This window comes from Gymnodraco acuticeps, unplaced genomic scaffold, assembly GCF_902827175.1.
Source record: "Gymnodraco acuticeps unplaced genomic scaffold, fGymAcu1.1, whole genome shotgun sequence".
Taxonomy (NCBI): Eukaryota; Metazoa; Chordata; class Actinopteri; order Perciformes; family Bathydraconidae; genus Gymnodraco; species Gymnodraco acuticeps.
In genome coordinates, this window is record NW_022990165.1 from 782,300 (window position 1) to 795,559 (window position 13,260).

The 13,260-nt window shown below is 42.0% G+C and overlaps 1 protein-coding gene across 13 annotated transcripts in view; it reads left to right on the forward strand.

Annotated features, from left to right (window-relative positions):
* Nucleotides 1–13,260, forward strand: part of LOC117547039 (rho GTPase-activating protein 44-like) — a 95,874-nt gene that overhangs the window by 76,908 nt on the left and 5,706 nt on the right. For 4 of the 13 annotated variants that reach the window (XM_034217478.1, XM_034217479.1, XM_034217475.1 and 1 more), the window contains exons 15-22: nt 1,432–1,523; nt 1,792–1,972; nt 4,716–4,733; nt 6,156–6,350; nt 7,091–7,147; nt 7,350–7,880; nt 9,131–9,243; nt 11,245–11,628. In XM_034217478.1, coding sequence (XP_034073369.1) covers nt 1,432–1,523; nt 1,792–1,972; nt 4,716–4,733; nt 6,156–6,350; nt 7,091–7,147; nt 7,350–7,880; nt 9,131–9,243; nt 11,245–11,628 — 1,571 coding nt within the window. Of the gene's footprint in view, nt 1–1,431; nt 1,524–1,791; nt 1,973–4,715; nt 4,734–6,155; nt 6,351–7,090; nt 7,148–7,349; nt 7,881–9,130; nt 9,244–11,244; nt 11,629–12,298; nt 12,332–13,260 lie in introns of all 13 variants that reach the window. The other 9 variants (XM_034217482.1, XM_034217484.1, XM_034217480.1 and 6 more) reach the window with 9 other exon arrangements.

The window sequence follows — 13,260 nt, forward strand, 5'->3', positions numbered from 1 at the left end:
GATACGTTTGTGCACAGATGGAAGGCTGACAGGCAGGTAGGCCATCCAGTTATTTTAGCCGGGCCGGCTAAAATGATTGGTCGTGCTTTTTACAGCGCCACGGCTTCCACAGATGTTTTTTTTTGTCAAAGCACTTCAGATATTCATTGCTATCGGGATGTTAAGAGCATTCCATGGAATATAACAACAAGTGTATCTCGAGCCGGTTTCTCAAACTTACCTACCCCACCTTTAAATATAAATGTTTATGTTTTTGATAGAATCTCTTTGAGATTTGTTTCCTGCGTCCCAATTGTTATGTTAAAAAAGAACATTTAATTAATATATATATTGGGTCTCAGCATGATGTTCACATTGAAATCCATCCAATAACATTCATTTGTATGTATTTTTGCATAGTTGTATGTATACACATTTACACAACATAAACTGTCATGCAGTTTCTGGTATCTTTTGAAACTTTGTGAACACTACTAAAATCTTAAATGAATTATGAGTGTATACGCAAGTTTGGTTGCACAGTAGGAGCTAAAAATGGACAGCATCAGGAATCTTTTAAGGGGGAGAAAATGCAAGTTACTATCGTGTCATGTTTGGGTGCAGTAGAACCTCAGTGTCCTCTTTGTTCAGTCTAGAAGAGGAGCGTTCTTTTTCATAAACGTTCTATTATAATAATACGGTTTTGTATGCAGTTCCACAGGGATGTCATTTTTCTTAGTGACACATTTTAATATCTCCTAATATTCATGATGCTGCTCAGAGCTCAAAGTACTAATAACAAAAAGGCCAATAGGCAGGCACACACACACACACACACACACACACACACACACACACACACACACACACACACACACACAATCATGTATCCTTCAGGGGACATTACATTGACTTACATGCATTTCCTGGAGACTTATCCTAACCTTAACCATAACCAACACATGCCTAACCCTTACCCTTAACCTTACCCTTACCCTAATCCTAAACCTAACCAAGTCTTCACCCTAAAATTAAGGATTCCCCTCATGGGGACCTCCAATATGTCCCCATAAGGGAGGCGAATCCCCACACATGACTGTGTAAACAGATTTAGGTCCCCACAAGTATAGTAATGCTAGGCCACACACACAAACACACACACACACACACCTTGAGGAGACTTTTTATCAGAAAGTGCACTCATGATGAGGATGAGTCAGCGGTTTAGAAAGAGTGAAGGACACCTCCCTTATAATATCTCTGTGTAAATCTTACAAACCCTTTATCCCCCTCTTACTTTTAATTAGTATTTTAATAGCCAACCTTTCCGAAAACGCTTTTAATTTTCTCCTTTTTAATGCAATACAATAAAAACGTGTTAATCACAGGCGAGTGTAAATCTTCCTGATCCTCTTCAGCCCGCTGTAATAAAGCCTCTGTCTCTGTCTGCAGGAACATCACAGAGATGATGACCACCGTGTCCCTGCAGATCGTCGGCATCATCGAGCCCATCATCCAGCACGCAGACTGGTTCTTCCCTGGAGGTGACTGTGCATTTTCCTGCTGATCCCAAAGCCTTTTTAAATACTTTATTGAGCTCAAGATGTACGAGATCTCCAACAGATAAAGGAACAATTGATCCTGTGTTTATCAGAAAAAACAAACTTCATATTTCATTTTTACTAGACAGGAAATGTTTGACAGACAAGTAAATGTACTTAGTTACATTCCAACACTGCTTAGATACTTACTCAAACAACAACACACTGAATAGTTCCTGTATTTTGTTCCTTTTTTTCTGGTCCGTCATAGAAATCGAGTTCAACGTCACGGGGAACTACGGAAGCCCGGTCCACACAAACCACAACGCCAACTACAGCTTGATGCCGTCTCCTGACATGGATCAGATAGAGAGGAAGCAGAACGACCAGAGCCGACGGCCGCTGAGCGTCGCCACGGACAACATGATGCTGGAGTTCTATAAGAAGGACGGGTAAGACCCCTCTAGAGCACCTACGATCCATTTCTGTTTATTGTTAATCTTAAGTAAGTCATAGGATAATTTATTGCAAATTAGCGTCTGAAATAAGCAGGACTTTCTTTTTATCAGCTTCTATCATTGGAGTGTGAAATTCACTCATGAATGTATATAAATACAAAAAGTAACTAATTTTGTCAGAAAATTATTAAGAGTCAGATATACAATTTTTTGTGAAGTTAATTTAACTTCACTAAAGTTTAGTGAAGTATAGTAATAGTATACAAAATTGTAAAACTAAGTAATAATATTTTTTGTTCTAATACAAATGGAATATATTAAGCAGGATAGCTCTATAAATAAAGTTGATGAATAAACTGTAAATAAAGCTCTAAAGTGCTTTCAAAAGATTCTAAAATATATTAGTAAATGCAAAAAGTAATAATACAATTAATATGAATAAAAAAACATAAATAGTTATTATAAAGAAAACATTTCAAGTATTAAAGCTGTTATTTAAAAAAGTACAGTAAGTACCTCAAAATTGTACATAACCACATACAATTTAAATGTATTTGATTACATTCAAGAACTGCTGTCGATAAAATAATGATCCAAGACTTTGTGCAGCAATGAAATCTAACATGGTGCTGTATCCTCTAAATAACATCTAAATAAGCTGCCATGTTGGGTTCAATATGCTTTTGAAACAAGAAGAATGAGAGTTCAAAGGCAAACAAACTTTGAGGAAAACTGTCTTGAAATCAAACAAAGACAGGAAACTGTGTAAGAGCTCCCAGTGATTCTACACACCATCCACACTTCTAGGCAAGTCAAGTTTCTGCATGATTCTCTTCAAACAGGAGAAGAATTCCCCACTGATGATTACACAAGTGTAATGTAAGAGGGGACCGCAGTGAAAAGCTCAGTTTCACTATGAGGTGGACAGAAGGACTCGTATCTGCAGTCTAGTGAGCGGGGGGAGAAAGTGAGAAAACAGAAAGAGAAAGAGATGACATTTAGTCTGTGAAATGAGGAATCTGACAATCCTGGAGCTGTGGAGGAGGATTAGCCGAGGCCCAGAGGGTGGCTTTCTTTCTCTTTTCTCTGTCTGTCTCACTGTCTCTTTCTTTAATGCTTTCATACACCCTTATCAGGCCCCGCGGCGAGTCTGAGTCTGATTCAGCCCTGAGACCACATGCGGCCCGCTAATTAAACCTGGACGTGGTGTGTGTGTGTGTGTGTGTGTGTGTGTTAGATCTGATCAATAGAACCCAGCTTACAATACAAACACACTCTTCAGAATTAGCAGGCTCAGCAGCACAGCTAACCTGCCTTCCAATTAGAGTTTTTCTGTATAAAATATTTTTAAATTTAGCAGTGTACATGGCTATAAAGTTTGACTTTAAATGTCTACGTAGTGCACACTGCTGTCAAATACTTAATTGACTTCCAGACACTCAAATGTTCTGCTCGAGAGGATCTGTCTGCTTACATGTGAAGAATAAAGATGGGATCATTTCCCCTTTATTTTCTGTAGGGAGCAGGAGTAGTTGAAGGACACATGCTGCACATATCCTCTACATTAATCTGGCAAGTTAAAACAATTTATAGGTAGTCTGGACATAACAAGAAAGAACTTGAGCTGGTCAAGCAATATCTTTTGTGCAATAAGAAAGTCAACAGTTACAAAAACCTTCGATGCCCTTTGAGTCCAAAAATATTTAAACATGTAGAAGCCACTTACCTGCAGAGAGTCAGATCAAAAGTTTGATATCAGAGTAATGCATGAGATTTTTATGTTTCATATCGGCCCTGTCTCAGAGCAGCTGTTTATGTTCCTGCTAACATTTCTTCATCTTGTGTAGAATTAAAAATAGGCACAGAATAGCCACAAATTGACACAAAACTGACACCTAGACACCTCCAAATCATCAAAGCGACTACAAAGAAGTGAAAAACAACCAAACAACAACAACAACAACAACAACAAGCCAAAAAGGCTACATAGAGATCCAAAAAAAGACACAGAAATACCTTGAAAAACGCAGAACATCTATAAAGCGATGCAAAACGAATGCAAACACACAATGACCTAAAAGATGTCTCTCAATGTTGTTTGCTATTGTTGTTCGGAATGTGGGCTTGGGGCCCTTTACATGTCTGTGCCCAGGGGCTCATTGGCCAGAAATCTGGACTTGTACATGGGGGAATCACCACATTGAAACGAGAAAGGGTCTTACCCAAGCTTTGCTCAAAATTTGGATGCTCAATATTGTCTAAAATAATCCTTCCACTGGAACTATGGGGTAAAACCATGAAGAACAGCCACCAAAACATAAATAAAGGGTGTCCAAATATCTTTGGTAATAACATTGTAGTTGAACCATGGATATTAAATACTCAGCGTGATGCATGAATGAACCAGATTTTTCTTTTTGGGGGGGATTTTCTGCTATCCATTAGGGAAACTATGAGCTAATTAGCGTTAATGGGACTATCATTTTCTCTCTGGGTTTTCACGTGGCTGAAGCGCTCCAGGGAGAGCACACATCACCCGTCAGATCGCTCTCCTCATTACACTCAGCGTGACTCTGATCCCCTTCAGCCCCCCCGCCAGGCCAGCCCCCCGTTTTGTTCCTCTTTCTTGGCTCTTGTCTTAAATGGTTGATCCTGCCAAAGTTGCTCTGCTGCTTTGATAACAGTGCTGTTAATGAGCGTGTCCTCATTGTGCTTGTCTCTGTTTTTAACTATGCAGCATTAGGAAGATACAAAGGTACAGTATAGATCCTCACCCCCCCCCCCCCCCGAGTCATCCTCTCACCGGTCTATTCATCATCTGTTTGTGTCAGCTGCACGTTGACAGGAAGTGTCGCTCATTTGTCGTGTGTGTGTTTAATGCTCTGAGCAGGTCTGCCTGTTGGACTCCTATAGTTCGATGTTTCTAAGAGAGCGGGGGGACAAAAGGGGGGGCATGGACAAAGCAGGCTTTTCTTTCTGTGTTTACATAAGTAGCATCTTTCTGGTACTGGATAAACTTGTTCAGCCTGTGAGTACAATAGCCTCTTGTTTATAGGTCCTATTCAGAGTTAGGTTATTTCCTGTTATTTCTATCAAAAATATTTTAAAAAATGTTGGGAGATACTCTTAAAAGATTTCTGTTCGTTAAATATGATCCTGCTCACAATTAGCTTAGCATAAAGACTCGAAGTAGGTGGAGCTAGCCAGGTAAAAAGATGAAAGGTCAGCACCTCTTGTGGTGCATTCACATGCTCCTTAGATTGTCCGATCTACCGAGTTAGAACGTCGTTTTTCTAACTTCAGTGTGTTAAGATTTTGAAAGCATAATGAACGTGAAACAGAATGGATGCTACAAAAAGATGTATTCTCAATTCTGGCTAGCTTTAAAAATGTGTTTTTTTTACCTAAAATCACCACTGTTATCAGAGTTAATGCTGATAACAAGGTTTTGTAACTAAAATAGATCACCCTATGCGAACAGCAAATAATGGTTACAACCTTATAACATATTACAAATGACATTAGAAAATAGTACGCATTACCAACAAATCCCATATAGGCCTACTGTCACCCGCCATGTTTTTAGCTAATGTAAAAAAGTTAGTGGACAAATTGTAAGAAAGTCATTACTCAGTCTCGACCAAGATATATTCCAGCATAACATACTCCTTTTTACGTGTGGTTACATTTTTAGATTTGAGATATAGAGGTGCTGGTAAATGCTCATCTTTGGACACAGCCCCGCTGATCTGAGTCTTCATGCTAAGCTAAGCTAACTAGATGCTAGCTTCAGTTGAATGGACAGACAAAGCAAATAGGACCATCACATCTTCATGTACTTCTTCACTTCAATCAAACTGTTCTTTTTTTTGTTGCAGTTTTCACACAATTTCACTTAATTTCAACTTCATACATTGTCATCCTACAGGAGAATGTGTCATACATGAGGGAGTTAAACATTGTGTAGGGGAAATGTTCTCTGTTTGTGCATGCTCAGGTACACAAGTACACCCATGCAATACAATGTGAATGGAGTGACACTGGTTCATACGATGGACAGGGAAGCTCCTCCGTTTTTAGCATCCCTGACGATCTGTGTAGGGTGTGGTCCCCCCCCCCCTAAACCACACACACCCTCCCTTGATTTGATTGGCTGTGCATCTCTGTCCCACTGCAGCATGGGTGTCAGGGTGATGGACACTACTTGGGTGGCGCGCAGGGGCTCGTCTTCTTCGCGTAAATGCTCGTCCACGCCGCCGAGCGTGCACCCCCCCGTCGCCCCCACTGACGCTCTCACCCCCGAGCAGCCTGCTGGGGATTTCTCTGCCTCCCCCTCCCCCACCCCTCCTCCCACTAACAGCGATCGAGCCAGGTAAGGCTTTCGTGCCCCCCCCCTAGCCTTAACCTCCTCCCACCTGCTGCTGCTCCCCTACCCACCCGCGTGCCCTGCAACTGACCCCCGTACAGCGCCGTCTGCTCCACGTTCTTCTTGTCTCTTGCTGTTTTCCCCCACAAAATGCTCGTCCCCACCTCTGTATGAACCCCGGTGTCTTACCTCGGATGAAGCATGTCATGTCAAACTATGTCATTGATTTAAAAAGGGCAAAATGTAATACCCTAAAATGTAAAATACCTATTCATCCTCTTACCTGTAGTAAACATGTAAACATCAATGGCCCAGTTACTAGAGATAATCCACTGACTGAGCAGTTTGATATAGGAACTATTTTCTTTCTGCTAAACTGCATGCTGAAACCATATCACCAGTCAGAGAGAAGTACATTATTGTCTTTTAGTTATTTTTATTATTATCTAGATTCATCAATACTACTACATGTTAGAGGAACAATATGTATTTTTCATTTTCAGGTGAACTGTCCCTTTTTAAGTTGGTGTTCATTTCTCATCTCTAATTCTCTCATAAAGTAGCCACGTCTGGAAGAAACATGATGTGCCAGAGTGGTGTAACTCTATATCATGTTAAGATGTGTTCTTGTCCTTAGGTTGTTTCATGTAACATGTGGAAACAAAGTTGAGAAAAGTTCATCCATAGTTGAGTGTTTCATTGCTGCATGTGCATGAACTATATCTGTTTTGTTTTTTTGTCATTAGTCCAAGCATCATTAACAGCTTTACAGTCCATTGTCGCAAAGCCCTGCAATGGATGAGGTGATTCAGTTTTATTTTATTTCCCATCTCTTCCATATTGTTTCCTCTGTTCTCACAATAATTAATATTCGCCTGATTTCCTCCCAAACTTAAACTGTCCTAACAATAAATCCCACAGCTCTCAGTCTTAAGCTGTAATGCCTCCCTGCACTCAGCTCTGCAGCTCGAACCCCATGAAACATTGACGTGTTTATCATTGCAGCTCGGATGATGCATCCTCCAATTGGTCGGACTCCGGTTATGCCTACCCCTCCCCTGAGGAGGAGAGGCCGCCTCCCCCTTACCCCTCTTCCTCATCCTCCTCCTCATCCTCCTCTTGCTCTTCCTTCTCGCTCCCTCACCACCATCACTTCACCCGTGCACCTCTGGGTGTGCGTCCCGTTGCTCCTAATCCCAACTCTGTGCCCCCTGGCCCTTCACCTCCCTCCCGCTGCTGTGGCTACAGCCCGCCCACGCTCCCCCACTCCCTCAGCCCGTCCCCCCAGCCGCTTGACGTCAACTCCAACCCCAAACCCAATTCCTTGCACCTGCCAAAACAGGCGTCCCTGCCCGACGTGTCGCATGCGGCCCCGTCCGAAGCGAATGGCTCCACCCTTTACATCAAACCCCCGCTCGTTCTTACTCGTCAAGATCTTTTCCTTGGCTCCCCCAAGCCCCCCAACACCCCCCTCTCTGCTCCCCCTCCATGGGCAGCCTGTGCCTGTAGCCGAGAGAGAGGAGCCAAGCTGACTAGGTAAATACAGAAGCCTGCTGAACTCGCTCCAACTTCCAACACAGCTCACACACACATGAAGAGAGAGGGATGATGTGAGATTAAGATCCTCCCAGCAGCTCCCTGTTCTTTGTTCTCTTTTATTCCCTCCGTAGTGTATCCGTCAGTCAAGGAAAATCTATGCTCTTTAGGATCTCCATTATCAGATCCATCCATCTTTTCATATAATTGCCATAAATGCAATCCATAACTTTCCATGTTGCCAGGATATTCAGGAGGCGGTTGCCAGGCAACAAAGGAAATTCAAGGCTTTCGGTGCATACCATTATAAAAAGTGGGCGTTAATGAGTCATACCAGTGAGCCTTGAGTGGTAGACTGCAAGATCAGAGCAACACAATGGGCCTCATGCAGGAAGTGATTAGGATAACACATTTCCTCTTTTTTTTCCCTTTGTATCCACATTTCTCTTTTCTAGGTACCCATTGATTTCTGGGATTTACACATGTCTTACTCTACTCTTAGATAAGAGAACATTTTGGAAGCAGTCGAGGGGCACTTTTACCAAGATAAGAAAAACATCTTGTGTTAGCAGTACACAAATGGTCTGTCCAACATAAGGAGACATACTAGAATTTGAGAAAACAAAACAAAACTTCAATATCAGAGTGATTGAATGATTAGTGTTTGCTCATGGCAGAACACCTGCCATGTCAATAATCAACCACATGCCTCCAATTCATGATCAGAGCAGACATGGACTGTTAAGCAGCTTTGATTCAAATGGAGGGGACTTCTGTTATTTCTTCTCTTAAGTGAAAATGAAAATAAATTATAAGAGGAATTTAAGTGAATTTCCAGCATGAGGCCCAATTTATGTAGACTTTGAAATTAAGCCCATGGATGCCCATGTGCATTGCTCCACTCCATCTTTAAATCCCAGCAGCCTCAGTCATCCATTCATGCCTCATCCGCTGAGTAAACTGGTGATGTTTGACCTTCAGGCCGCCCTCCCATTGGCATTCTGGCTGCACTGCACTGCAACATTAAGGAAAATCCATTAAGCCATTACAGTTTATTTGGGATTTTTGAAGTGCTTCTGCTGCCCCGCAGTGTGTACTACATGTTGGCCTGTTACAGTGATCACTCAGGCAACTTGACATTGAACTATGGGTCCTCTCATATTTTGTATGGCATGTTATTAAAGAGAAGAAAGATGCATGAGCATGCTTGTAATTCCTGTGTGTATTTTTCTCCTTCAATGTGTCCTCAGTACTCTAAAAAACAAGGAGCTGTCTCCAGTGATTGGACAGAAGGGACTGCAGGGACTGCAGGGGACGCTAACCTCTAGTGGATCTGATCACAGCCCCCACACCCTGAGGAGAGGTAATGATGGCCACAGCCAAGTAACAATTACAAATGAATTAAGTCGGCACTGTGGCCCGCATTGAAAATGACTTAGGCCTACCTTTGATGATCAAATCACTTAAACACAAAGTCCATCCTCCTGTCCTTTTGGATGAAGCACTTGCGGGTCATTCAGCTGATCCTTTGCCACTCCAGTTTATCATTGTAACTCAATCTTGAAAATGACTCGGTTAATAATTTCGCAACGATGTCATCACTATCACTGAAGTGAGCCATCATGAACGAACTTATGCTAATTATAAATCTATCGATCATAAATCTATCGATTAGATTTATGATTCGAAAATAATAAAAGTAGGATAGACATGTGGATATTATCCGGCTGAACACAACGTGCATTTATCTAACAGGTTCGTTTTCCACAGACCTTATTTCGAGCTATTTTCCAAAATCCTATGGAGAAATCCCATTGCTTTCTGTCGAGGGAATCAGAGCGAAGCTTACTTCCGGGTTTTAGGAGGCGTCACTGCACCACTTGCATAGACCAGAGCCTATGACCAGAGCCCTAGAGAGATAAGGGCTCTGGCATAGACCTACATCCATGGCATAGACCCAGAGACCTCACAGCGGGCGGAACTTGTCATAAAGTCCGCGAAAATAAAGCCAGCCCATTTAGAGGGAAGATATGATTGGTCAATTGTACTGTCATTTGACATTACTCTCTCGTTGAGTTACTATAGCTGGCCCTCTGTGAATGTAGAGAGGGACCAACAATCCCTCCCGTCTTCACATAACTCGCAGAGACGGCATTTAACCCTAAACATTCCAACAGAAACTGAAGAGGCAGATTCGAAGGATTTATTTCTTTGGAAATATTATTTTAAATACAATTAAATCAAGTTATTTTGGTAAAACTAATGAAAAATGTAACAACAACAAAATATATAAAAAAATATTTTTAAAATATATATATATTTTTTTATGTTTTCAAATATTATTTTTTAGAATATCTTAGGCCCTCACAGAGGGCCTAGAGGGCCCTGACGGCTCGCCAATGCTGAGCGCTGACCCCTCCATTAGTCTAAACTAGGGCGGTCGCGATATTTGTCATGTTACTCATTCATGATAATATCTTTAAAATAATCCAAAACCTCTTAAAGGGTACCTATCATGCAAAATGCACTTTTTGATGTCTTTTATACATAAATATGTGTCCCCGGTGTGTCAGGGAACACACGCAGCTCAGAAAATAAAACCCTCTCTCTTTTCCTCTGTACCCAAATCTCTAAAAACGGGGGTACAACGGAGCTGATCCAGATTTGCGTCCGATATGACGTAATATCTGAAATGTGGACCCACGGCACTATCTGAAATGTTGCTATCAGAAACAATGCCCGACTGTTTTGGACGTATGGTCGGTGTTTACATTAGCATCGCTAACACTCAGAGCTAACCTGTACTGGAGAGCATGTGTGTGAAGAAGCAGGAAGTAAAAAGGAACTCACCTTGTGGTATAACCGGCAAGAGAGAAAGCCTTGAGCTCCATACTGTTTCAGAGAGAATCCTTGATAATCCATGATATGGCGTTTCATCACGGCAGTATTTAGTTTAGACAGTAGCTGCCGGGTCCCGCATGAGCTCAGCCCCCTCCTTTCTTTTTGTATACATTTTTTTTTAAAAAGCTTTATACCCAAAATCAGCACTTTTGAAACAGGAAGTGAAATATAGGGATATGAGGCATGGCTAGAATGGGTGATCTGTTTGGTATTTTGAGTAAAACACTTCATAGACATGTTTTTTATATATCGGAGACCTATGCTATTGCCTAAAAATAGCATGATAGGTGACCTTTAAATCATTTTTTTCCTGTTCTTGCTTTGTCGTTATTCTTCAAACTGGTTCTTTTGACAGCTGATCTCCAGCAGTGGCTCTGCTCCATATTGCTCAACAGGTGTAACATCTCACTGCAGTTTTGTAATATTTATATAACAGGAACATGTTTTTCTGTTCTCTCTGCAGCAAAGAAGCTGGCCCCGATCCCCCCCAAAGTCCCGTACTGCCAGTCAGGAGCCATGTCGGACCAGTCCACAGGCCAGCCGTCCCCTGTCAGCCTGTCGCCCACCCCCCCCAGCACCCCCTCCCCGTACAGCTTCAGCTACCCGCAGGGATACGCCACCATCGGCTCCCCGGGACAGATCCAGCTGGCCTCCACCCCGTCTCTCTCCTCTCCCCCCTCACTGGCCGGGACCCTCACCAAGGCCAGGCCCACCCCCAAGCCGCCCCGGCAGAGACCCAGCTTACCCCCCCCTCAGCCCCCCAGCACGCCCGGCACCAGCCCCCAGCCCCTGGATCATTCTTCAGGCCTCCTGGATGGTTTGTCTCCTGGGGAAAGCATGTCCACAGGTAAGGTGTATGATACAGATAACACCTGTTGTGTACAAGTACAGCTTTGAAGTATTTTTTAGAAATACTCACTCTGATTTCACTGCATTTACCTTAGCCCATTAATTACTGGTTATTCTAAGGTATGATTTTGTTATTTTGCATAAATTATAATTTGGCTTCAGTTCAACTAGATTTTACAAGATTATTTAACAGGTCATACATTTATGAATGAATTATTGATTCAATGTTATCACTGAGTTACCATAAACTTTTGATAACTAATATATTTCTGACTTTTCAAAATGTCAACCTGGCAGTGAATTAATCATTAGTTTAGATTAGTTTACTTGAGATTAGTATATAGTTCAGTTTAGATTAGTTTAGTCGAGATTAGATTAGTTAATTTAATTCAGTTTGGTTGTTTTCAATCTATGCATTCCAAAAACACATTAAAAAAAGAAAAGAAAAGAATAATAATAAGTCTTTAAAGGTAGGGAAGTCAAATGGTGTCTTTTCATGGGACTTGTTGAAAATCATCATTATATATGATATGGTAATATATGTCTATTTCATGTTGGCTGTTTCTGGATTTAACTCTTTTTATCTGATTATTTACCTCTGTAAGTTTCAACTGTATTTTCTTGTACTTGTCCCCTCTTGTCGACTGCTCTCGTTGTCTCACTTACAGCGGTATGAGCCGTGTGTGAGAGGGACTTTTAGGGTAAGCAGGAGTTCCTGTGCTAAAGCCTCACCCCCCACCCCTCCAACCCCCCTGCCATGGAGTCAGCTCTCAGTAGGGTGAGGTTGCCAGTAGATGCAGATATTAGATCAGGCTTCTGTCTGATTCCCCGCTCTATGGCAGCCTCACTCTTAATGCACTCCTTATTGTACATTACCTTTCATTATGTATGTAGAGTGCTGCAGGGATGACATACTTCTTTTTCTTATTCCCTGACTATGAGACTAGGGAACCTGAAGTGCAAAGCGCTGACTCATTTCCAGGTTTTAGGAGTCATCCTGCAGCACTCTATACAGCAGCTGTCCTCAGACCAGTTTTAACCCATTGTTTCAGCCTTTGCATGGCGGCTGAGATCGATGCGATGCATGGCTAAACAGACCGGGGCGGTCGCCAAAAACCTCCAACCTTCTCTGCCCTCAGGATTCCCAATCATAATGCCCTGCTCCAGATGCCCCCCCATACCATCCCCTCCAACTCCACAGTGTTGTGCCTCACTGCCCTCACCATCGCTGTTCAGTCTGCACACTTCCTGTTTGTGCAGATCTTCATCACATGTGTTACACTGTTGCATCAAAACTGAGGTCAATATATTAGTTCATACACAAGGATGACTACACTGATCTCATGGTCTGGGTCCGACAGTGTTCACTGGATTGACTAGCCTTTTTATATTGATCATTGATCATGTCTGAATCAGGTGTTAGCAATGGGTATATAGATAGGGGATGAGTCGATACAGATATTAGCATCGTGGGATCTACGGTTCCTAAAGCTTGACTCATGCTATAAGGATTAAACGTCAGTATATTTTCGCCTTGCATGGAACTATATAAAATTAGGTAATTGTAATCATTTCTGTTGCGCTGGGCGAGCATTGAACTCAGTATTGTGATAAGAAAAGTTAAGTTAAA